The sequence below is a fragment of the Lupinus angustifolius genome, chromosome LG19 (genome assembly GCF_001865875.1).
Source record: "Lupinus angustifolius cultivar Tanjil chromosome LG19, LupAngTanjil_v1.0, whole genome shotgun sequence".
In the NCBI taxonomy this organism is placed as follows: domain Eukaryota; kingdom Viridiplantae; phylum Streptophyta; class Magnoliopsida; order Fabales; family Fabaceae; genus Lupinus; species Lupinus angustifolius.
Window position 1 is genome coordinate 4,884,018 of NC_032027.1, and position 11,535 is coordinate 4,895,552.

At 34.0% G+C, this 11,535-nt stretch overlaps 1 protein-coding gene across 1 annotated transcript; it reads right to left on the minus strand.

Moving 5' to 3' along the window:
* On the minus strand, positions 4,270-9,237 carry LOC109333707 (mitochondrial arginine transporter BAC1). The gene is made up of 8 exons (XM_019569259.1): positions 8,998-9,237; positions 6,667-6,756; positions 5,805-5,906; positions 5,517-5,621; positions 5,331-5,429; positions 5,063-5,251; positions 4,866-4,964; positions 4,270-4,767 (listed from the first exon to the last, which is right to left on the minus strand). Exons 1-8 carry the CDS (start codon positions 9,100-9,102, stop codon positions 4,633-4,635), a joined length of 924 nt encoding a protein of 307 aa, XP_019424804.1. The 5' UTR covers positions 9,103-9,237; the 3' UTR covers positions 4,270-4,632.

The window sequence follows — 11,535 nt, forward strand, 5'->3', positions numbered from 1 at the left end:
CAAAATTCTTTTGGCAATCCAACATTTGACAACATACATGTTATCCTTTCAAGTAATGTTCTATTCATTCGTTCTGCAAGTCCATTTTGTTGTGGAGTGTGTCTCACGGTATAATGTCTGAAAATACTGTGATCCTTGCAAAAAAATCTGAATTCTCTGCTACAGAATTCTAGACCATTATCAGTTCTCAATCTCTTGATTTTTCTCCCGGTTTGCTTTTCGATCCAGGTTTTCCACTGTTTGAACTTGACAAATGCTTTACTTTTGTGTTTCAAAATGAAAATCCACACCTTCCTTGAATAGTCATCAATGAATGTTAACATGTATCTACTACCACCATGAGAAGGTACTTGGGAAGGACCCCACAAGTCAGAATGTACATAATTCAATGTGCCTCTTGTTCGATGAATTGCAGCGTTGAATTTTATCCGACATTGCTTTTCAAAAACACAATGTTCACAAAAGTCTACCTTCCCGACTTGTTGACCGCATAGTAATCCTTGTTTGGCCAACTCAGCTAGACCTCTTTAACTGACATGACCCATTCTTAGATGCTATAGTTTGGTGACATCATAATCAAATGTTGAGGAGACAAGAGCAACACTCGTGATTGTGTTTCCTTGTAACATAGGGAGACTATTCTCTTTCTTTTCTTTCATTACAACCATAGCGCCTTTAGATATTCTTATAGCTCCACCTTCACCTTTGTAGCTATAACCTTTTGAATCCAGTGTTCCCAAGGAAATCAGATTTTTCTTCCATTCTGGAACATGCCTTGCATCTCTCAACGTCCTTACGATTCCGTCAAACATCTTGATTCTAATTGCGTTGATGTCAATGACCTTGTAGGAAGCATTATTTCCCAAAAGGACCTTGCCCCCATCTAAGGGTTGGTAAGTTGAAAACCAATCCTTAATGGGACACATGTGATATGAGCATCCAGAATCAAGTATCCATTCATCTTTTGAGCCGTGCTCTGAGACTATTAGTGCATCTGCACTATCATAGTCATTTGCTACAGCTGCATCTCCATATTCATAAATCTTTTCATTGCCTTTGCGCTCTGGGCAATTCTTTCTTATATGCCCCTCCTTGTGACAGTGAAAGCATTTATACTTTCTAGGTTTTGCTTTAGACTTGGACCTAGATTTTCCTCTTTCACCAAATTGATTTCGTTTCTCTATTCTTCCTCTAGCAAAAAGACTATCACATGAGCCTTCAGATCTCGAATCTGATACTCTTTTCTTCAGTTCTTTCGAGTGCAACACCGCCTTTACTTCGTCCAAGGTCAGATCTTCTCGACCATACATCATGGTGTCGATGAAGTGCTCATAAGAACTTGGAAGGAAACATAGTAGAAGAATTGTTTGGTCTTCATCTTCAATTTTAACATCAGTTTAGCATGCAAGAGCTCTACGAGCTCTGATACCAGTTTGTTAGACCAGACTGCGATCGGGGAGCCTCCAACCCCTGGGGAGTTCCATTGTTACTGGGGTATGGGAAGAGTGGAGAGTCACAAGTGAGACACCACGACTTGAACCAAAACCTTAAGGTATTAGTTCCATGGGTATTTCCTACTTATAAACTCTTTCACTCCTCCACGCATATCCAATGTGGGACTTCACACTTGAATAAACCTTTTTATGAGTCTAAGAAAGAATGTGGTGGACTCGTATATCATGTACCACATGTACCTTTGAATAGAGGGTGATGAATATCTTCTAATAATCCAAAACAATTTTGTTATTTCTTGGGGAGGGAGAAGTACAATTGAACTTAAAAAAAATAGTACTAATGTAGGGAGATGTTTAAGTTTGGGGTGTAGAAAAAAATTGAAATATTAAATCACGAGAAAAGACAAGCCATGGTTCATGATGACTTAACAAGAAAATTTGATGGTGTGATAAAGATGGGGATTCTAAGATCCAAGTTTCAACAATGATTAAAGTAATAGAAGGGAAAAATTCATAGACCATATGATTGCATTTCATAACCTTAGAAGGTTTGAGCTCACGTAAAATGTGGCTATCATGAAAGTAGTATGTGTTGGGGGAAAATTGATTCACTTACCCATCAGATATTAATACTTGGAGACAACTGAATATGAGATCATCTCCTCTTAGTTTTAGGTACATTCATGTTTCAAATCATACTATTGGCTCCATCGTTATTCAAATACCAACTTCAATTTAGAACTAAATAATTCACAAAATCAAATTCAAACTCTGCATTAAATAGCGTAAAATATAGCTCATAAGCATGTTGCTAGTGGACGGATCGGAAATTTTGTTTTTAAGGCATTAGCACCTGTTTCCGTTTTCTTTTCCTCAATCTACCAAAAAAAATCGTGTAATATATATACTATATATGGGTGGACATCTTGTGTCCAAAAAAATATATTACTTTATGTGTTACTATTGTAAATTAATCAGAAAAATACTTAATTATTAAATTTTTAATTTAAACACATTTTATCAATTAATCACAAACAATAACACATAAAATGATACAGTTTGTGGAACATCAGATATGCTCTCGATATATACTCTCACGTAGTTAAGTTAAGTTAAAATCTCTCTCTTAAAACAAGGGAGAGAAATTAGCAGTGGTGATTAAGTTCTCAATTATCCACCATGCCACCAACTTCTTTATTTAATAGACACATAATTGGTTACATCATGATAATGATAGTTTTGCCATTCCAATGAGAGAAACATTCGAACATAGATGTCAAAACCAATCAGCTGAATATAATTTTTCCACTTGATATTATAGTATATAGTAGCAGGTAAACCCTCCCACATTTTTAAATATGCGTGGGGCGAATAGCAATGTGACATTTAGGTTCCAACAATAATATAGCAATGCTGGACGAGGTTGGAAAGCCACAATCAATTCTATGCTTAGCTTTTAAGAAATGATGAGAGAATGTTGGGCAAATAATAATCTTATATGGTATAGTGATGTATGATTATATATAAACTGGTATTACGGATCCGATGAAATAGGATGAATTAAGACGGTATTTTATAAATATATAATTATTTTGAATATATTAACTATTTTCTTATTTTTATTATCTTGTTCTTTCAAATATTTATATGTAGCTGATAATTGTGAACCAGAAATGAAACATAATGAATATCGGGAAAGCCACTAATTAAGGCGTGTCATGGTATTTGGAGAACCGTGATAATGTGTTAGACCATATTAAACATGGTCTACCAGATTAAACATTTAATTTGCTTTTTCTTGATTTTTTTTCATCTCTTTGTTTTGGTAATGCTATAGAATATGGAGGCTTTTACTGGGTCATTGATTTTACATTTTAGAGCAGATATATCTGGATCCTCCGTGATGTTTTGGACCAATGGAATCAGTAGAACATAAAATATAGTCCACGCAACACAATTGTTCTGGACCATCACCATTCATTCACTTGTTCTGGAAATTTCCAATAATGCCCTTCAACTCTCTTTTCCCACAATTCTCATCATATATTCACTTTTCATCATTACCATTCTCATCATATCCCCACTCTTCATTCTCACCATATACTCTCTTCACCATCACCACATTTACAAACCATTATCACCATCATCAAGCTCACTTCTCACCATTACTAACATCACTTTTCACCTACATTCTCATCATCGCCATACTCACCTACATTCTCATCATATCATTACCATACTCATTCTTTGCACCTATACTCTCACAATCACCATACTCAGTATTATCGTACAAACATCCAAAGACTCACTCACCTTCATTATCACTCCCTTTTGTCATAGAAGAATTATGTAGTATAAAAAGAAGTATCTTATGATTCTTATTATATCATGAGATAATTTATCTCCTTAAATTCACTTTGTGTTTGACATATTTCTTTTATAATATATTTTAAAATGAAAAATTTTTAAAAGAAAGAAAATAAGACACTCGTGAACTACTACTCCTGATGTGAGGATGCTTTATTCTTCTCTAAAATTCTTCTCCTCCTTCATCAACGCAGTCAAGAACATATTATCCGGCAGGATATATTGTATTCCAATACTATGTTTCAGAAATCGGAATACATTACTTTCAAAATAATACATTCTAACAATCCATAGTTGGAATTCAAATTTCTCTTTTCCGACAATAACCTGCCATAAAATTTAGTTACATGCAATACAATTTAGTCTCATATTGATATTTTTTATTTTTGATGTAAATTATAAGTTACTACAGTTACAACAAATTATTAAACATACAATAATCAAATTAAATTTTAGAAATGCTCCATCCATAAGATTGGAAGGGGGGAAAATTGTAAAGGGAAGTTACAATCAAGATTCAAGACCCCTTTCTCTAAACTCCTTGACCAAGCTCTCTAATCTCAAAAGGTAAACAAAGCAGCTCTTCAAATACAATGTTGAATGCCATCCTTGTATGTTGAAAACAAAAATTTCAAAAAATAGAAACTCTCATGAATAATGCAGACAATTAAATTTAAGAGAATTCTTCTATGGTCCTAACATTGGTGTTATGAAGACATGCTTGAACTTTGTTGTATTCCTACCAACAATAATCACTTGACATGAGACTAATAATAAAAAGTCACCATGTCACACTTGAAAGGAACAAGCCTCAGTCATGCTTAATCCCTAATAATTTCATTGCTAGCTCCCATGTGACGATTGCTGCTGCATTTGCCGGAAATGCTCTAGTTACTGTAGGAGCCAGACCTGCATAGCACCCCTTCAATCCAGCCCTATTGTAAACCTACAAATAAAACCACTTTAGGTCTCACTATTTCGTATATCATTTCATTTTTATTGGAAGTTAACGAAACGGAAATAGAAAGGTTTACGAAAGCTTACCGAACTAAGGACCTGAAAAGGATTCCTTGAACAGTGTTTATCAGGGTTTGTTTGAATTAAAGTCTTTGCCACATCAAGGGGCAAAACTGCCAACCAAAACTGAAACCACAACAAAAAAAGGTTCAATAGGGATAGTTGAATATTTAGTAAACAAAACAGAGAAAAGCATGCCTAGTCGTCAAGACTCAAGTGCTTACTGATACACCAGCAAGACCACCGGTAACAATACCAATTCCAATATCAGTGAGGTTGCTGTGATTAGACTTAGAAGCTTTGACATATGAATGCATGTGATAGCGTGCATATTCGTATACGCTGAAAAAGACGGCATTCCCGATAGATTCTCTAAGCAGTGTTGTACAACCTCCACGAAATATTCCTGTCACCTGAAAGGTATTCTATCAGCTTTCACCTGAAAGGTTCACATTAATCATGATGTAGAGAAATGTCGCAGAGTTTCCTCACCCCTTCAGTTTTTGCAGTTTTAATGGCACAGTCAAGGGGACTGCTGTATCGACTGGATTTGGGAACCAAAGAATCGGTGCCTTGGATCTGCATCCTACACTGGAGAAGTTTGTATTTAAGTTGGCATTGTTATAGACAATAGAGATACCAATGACACTGCAGCATACAAACCTTGGCTCACTTTACCTTTACCAGCTCTGTTGGGCATAACACAAAACTGATAATAGCACCACCATAGGCCGCAGATGGTATTATCACTCGGGGTTGTGGTACACCACTTTGCTCAGCCCCCTATAATAGTGGAGGGAAAAAAGGTAGAAGGCATGAACTAAAGCACACTAAGAGATATAAGACACATAGATACATCCATAAAACTATAAAATAAAATAAAAACTATAATACTTTCTTATAACTTATGTTTTTGGTGCAATGTCAAATCAAAGTTAACATCATGTAAGTTATTCTCATGCACACCTGAAGGGACTGTTTTGTCTGGGAATAAATGCCAAAAAGAAGTGAACTTTCAAAAGCCATCCCAACAAAAGATGATGTTGCTCCTCTATAAAGTCCTTTGATCTGAAACAGAGTTATTGCGAAATAAAAATCTGATGTCTCAAATCAATCCTCTTGAAATCTCTAATTAAAAATAAATAAATAAATAAAACAGCATTTCATATCATATTATTGGAGATAAAATCATTCGTGGGCCTCACACTGTTAGGAAAGTCAGCTTTTGATATTGTATTAGAGCATAATAGAGCCTATTGCTTGCTACTCACATCCGTCATAATTAAATTAAATTTCGTCACAAGACAAAATGGGTATATGTGTTGTTGACTCCTAAAGTGAATGGTTTATGGAAGAAAAGGGTGTGCCAAAACATATGCAATCATATATGGATGTCCAGCTAGAATCTTAAGCTTTTAGGAGACTATTCCTTGATACATATCGATTGAGTATATAGTCTTAGCAATATTGAATATAAGAAGACATATAGTACATTTAGTCATGTCTCACCTATTAACCAACTCCTACGTTCTCAACTTCAGTTCCACAATATTCATTTACAAATTAAAACCGACTGCTGAAAATTTAGCGTTAGCATCATCAACTTTAAACCCCTTGCTTCTACAGCTCTGTTAGGGAGAATTGATCATAAAACAAGAAAGTTTTAAAGTTCAGGTGAAAATGGTTTGAGTTTAGGAATAACATTATCAAAATTGAGAAGGAAAGATGATGTTATTGGGGAGAGAGAAACAATTTCAATTAAGAGGAAAGAATCATTGCAGTGAACCATTAATTTTATCCCTTATAAGTTAAAGGTCAAGAGCCATACTCCTTCATTCTTCAATATCCTAACAGTGCAATGCAGTGCACTTCTATACTGAATCCCATGTGCTTCTGTGTTGTGCTTTTGCAGCTTCACCTAACAAATGAATATAAAGGTAGAGGATAATTAAATATCATGGAACACAAGAAAACTTCATGCTGAAGCCAACAACATACAAGGGGAAACTTTAAATACATATAAATCTAACAAAAACATTGTGCACACGATGTGGATCAAAACAAACTGAAATTAAGGATGAATCTTCTCCTTTAGAGGGGGAAGATAGCGTTTGTGTTTGTCGTAAAATATAATAATACTCTAACAACTAAACTTAGATTTACAATTATAAGTATGGATATCAGAGAAACCCTACTTGGTACATTAGAGCATCATGCTATAACGCACCATTTCTCAGAGCAACTGGAGAACCTAGATCTTGCAAATTGTTCAAAACAAGGTATGTTTGTGTGTATTGACCCACAAATTTAAAATGTAGGAAATTACCCTGCTTTTTCATGGCCCATTATGCCCATCCAAAACACACTATAAGAGCAGTTTTAAAAGTGCAAACGAACTATATAATTTAAGGGTACCTGCTGATCTAATTACCATATGCATACAATTATATATAAGTTAAATTCATTCCTTATTTCAGATACGAGTTGTGTTATGCTCCTATTCTACACTTCAACTAATCATAAGTTCATAACAGTATTCTGCTTGGACAAATATATCTCCTACGTTTTTTCTAGTCTGCCTGTTTACCCAGATTATAACTATAAAAAGGATAAACCCTTTCTTCATAACTGCAATTTGGAGATTCCTATTCCTTGTTGTCTGAGGGTTTTTTAAGCTTTTTTCAAGGCTTTGGGTGGTTGTTCTTATTTGAAAATTTATGTTTATCACTCATGGTGAGCCTAATTGACTTTGTCCATCACAAATGCAAATGTGCAGCATTGCATGTACCACAGAGATGAGAGTAAGGGTTAGGGTGGTTGTTGTATTGAATCATTTCATATATTAATAAGAAAAAGGTTCACAGGCTTTGTTAGGAATAAGGGTAAATCCCTTATTAAAAACGTGTATGTTAGGAGGAATAAAGCAAAAAAAGGGAGGTAGTTAGAAGTTAGTTAGACAAGAAAGGTTATAAATAGAAAGTAAGGGAAGGGTAGTGGGATATCTGAAAAAAGAGTAGAATTGGAGGGAAGTTAACTGATTAAGGAATCAGTTATCCATTTGGGGGAAATATTCTGGAGTTGTAACTGTAACACACATTGGGTTCTAAGAAATATATACAGAAATTGTTCAAGATCAGTTGAAGATCTTGAACTCATTCTTTCTTATTCATCTATTTCTTTTCTTCTAGAAATCCAGTTCTAACAGGCTTCCTATTATTCTCTCCACTATCTTTTAATCATAGTCATAATAGTTATATATTCTCAAGAAGGTGAGCCTCGATGTGAAGATGAGGTTGTTGCCTTGTGATCTGGAAAGGTCACGAGTTCAAATCATGAAAACAACCTCTTTGCTTGTGAGGGTAAGACTATGTACATCTGCCCTCTCAAGATGCTACCAGGTGGGAACCTTGTGCCTTAGTCTGCCCTACTTACACATCCTCGAATTATCAAAAAGAGATTGTAAGCAGTGATGTGAAAGAAACAAGAAAACCAGTGAAATCAAGAAATTGTCACTTGAAAAATAATAGAACTTGGTCATGAAGCTTGTTAAGTAGTACTGGCAATCTCAACATAATCCCACAATGTATACTTAGAAGTTACCTACACAGTAGAACCACAAAATCTCCAAGTGCTCAAATCAACCATAAAGACAAGACAAGAGTATTTAACACTAACCCACATTAATTGCTTGATCGGTGAAACTATAAGTGAGAAACAAAGCAGTTTGAAAATTGCAATGCAAAAAAGTTAAAGATTTAAAATAAAAAGTCCTCTACCCTTCAAATTTTCAACCCTCTGTGCCAAAGTAGCAAACAGTGACCAACAAGGCGTTGGTTAGTGGGGTAAAGCCCCACTAAATTCTCAGAAAGACCGAAAGGTCAATGATTAGATTTACATGAGCCACATTTGTTAAGAGAGATATTTATGCACCCCAAAAGAGTAGTACCAAAAAAATTAGCAAACAGTGATAATCATGAATCAAACCCTTCTCATAACCACAATGTTCCCGAATTCTCTCACCAAGCAAAGGGCACCATAGAAACTCAGCAGAGACTGAGGATTTATGAATAATCATAACATAATCTCCCAAACCCATGAAAAATGAAGTAACCCCAGATGATATAATAAGAGAAATCAGAAAGATGGATAAAAAATGAACCTTGACGGTGTCAAAGGGGTGGCCAATGGCTACAGTTGAAACCCCAGCCAGCAAGCCTGCCATGTATTCCTTATACCCTGAAGAAGTTGAATTCTCTTCCTCCATCTATGTTGGTGGTGGTCGAGTCGTCGTGCCTAGCGGCGGAGCTTTTAAGTAACAGCGGTCGAGACAGCTATCGTCCAGGGCGGAGCCACGGCAGCCCAAATAAATTTTTTTAAAATCGAAATGGAAATGAGTTTATAATTAGAGGATGAAGTATCTCCTGATAACTTCCTTAAGCCGATTAGTAATGATAGATAACTATTTTTTTACCTACTTTAAAAATAAATAAATAAATAAACAAAAAGTAAAATAATACAAGTATCTTTAACCGGTGGTTATGAGGAGATAATTTCCCTTCTCACACCAGGATATACTTTATTCCTTTATAATTATTACAGTAACTTATATTGTTTAGTAAGGTATTATGTAAGTAGCTAGATTGACTAAAAAAAAGTAAGGATTTAAATTTTGTTAATAACACTTATTGGTATGTGCATTAGCTTAAAAATAATTAATAAGAGAATATATTCAATAGTAACAAAAATATTATTGTCGTTAAAATTGTACTGGTTATCAAATTGGACAGGTTACTGATATAGTAGTACAGTAGTTCAACTGGTGGTTTAGTAATTAAATCACATGTCAGTTAAGCCAGACATACATGCTTATATTTATACGTATAAACCTATGATAAATAAAAAAATCAAATAGGTAGATACTCAAATTTATAATCCATATTCATAATCTACTCAAAATTCACATAAACAAACAACTTTAAGTCTTTAACAAATTCAAAGTCTAAATTACAAAACATATAATAATCTAAAAGTATCACTTAACAACTGCAAAATATAAATAAATGATACAAGTTCATCACTCACTCTAAAAACAACTAAATTTGGAGTTTTAACATTTAGCACCAAAGAGTCAAAGTTGTCTCATATTGAGATTATATTTTTGCACCAAATCCTATGTTTAGACAGTACTTTAAGATTACACAAATGTCATTAATATTACACACGAATGTTAGGAACCAAAAAGTGTAATCTAAGTATTCTTTGGAAGCATGTGCCTTGAAGTGTTGGAGAGATGAGTCACCTTGTAATGGGTTTTTAATTTTTTTATAAAAAAATATGTGTATAAAGCGGCCGGTTTAGTCAAATATCGGCCGATTCACCAGTTTTGATCAATTTTTGATCGGTTTTGACTGGTTTTGATACTTGGCCGGTTCAACATGTGTACCATACCGGTTAGAGGTCCGGTTCGCCGGTTTTTCGGTTGAACCGATCGCTACGGTATGATTTTTAGATCGTTGAAAAATATAGTTTAGTCCTACACAATGGACTCATTGTTTGTGAGGAGTGTAGCCACAAAAAGGATTATATTTTAGAATAAGGTGAAAATATTTTGTGAGCACATTTTTCTCCCTTATAATACTCCATGCGCTTATGAGATGTGATTAATATAAAAAATATTTAATAATTATATTTAAAATTTAAATACCTTTTCTTAAACTAGGTCAACACTTATTGTACATAAAATAATAAATATTGTAGACAAAATATGTGATCTCAATACCTTGATATAGTCTAAAAAATATGGCATCCCATGACTTTTAATATATTATAAATGAAAATTATATTTTTAGTAACTAAAAATGAAAATGTATTATAAATGGCCAAAGCTAATATGTGAATGGTATATTAGTTTGTTTTGAAGTAAACTATTTTATAGCAATTGGATGAAAAATTTGGTAACAGATTAATATTTTGTGCATCTTTTAGAAGTCGTGATGGCATTATATGACTTTAGTGTAGAATTCGTGATTGTTAAAAACAACTTCTGCTAAAGGTAAAAATATCACGAATAAAAGTTGTTAAAGGTGTTCACGACTTCTGTACGAAAAATAAAATTATAAACGGAAGTCCGTTTGTTACAAATAGGACTTCTGAGTAAGTTTAATGAACAAAATACATTGTAGCTCATTTGGTAAACAAGAATATTTTAAGTGTTTGGTTGTGGGTTTGAACTTTATGTTCATTATGTTAATTTTTAGGTAAAAAGCCCATAATGATTAATCCTCCAAAAATGTTTATTTATAACAAAAAAATTTAAAATGGTGAACTCAATAATTGAACTCAGAACCAAACCTTAAAAAAATTTCTCTTTATCAAATGAGTTGCAATGCACTCTGTTTATTAAATTTACTTAAAAATCATATTATGGCAACACGACTTTCATTCATGCCTTTATTTTCCGCACAGAAGTCGTGGACGCCTTTAACGACTTCCATAATTGACTTTACTTTTCATACAGAAGTCGTGGATGTCTATCACAACTTCCATGCATGAGATTTCTACCCAATTATCGGTTGAAAATTAATAGTTGAGGTTTCAAGGCAACTGATCCTACCATTGATAATCAATTTGAAGGTTAGCTTTGGCCATTATAAAACAGTTTGATTTGAACAAGAGTCTGTGTCTCAAAATCATTAGC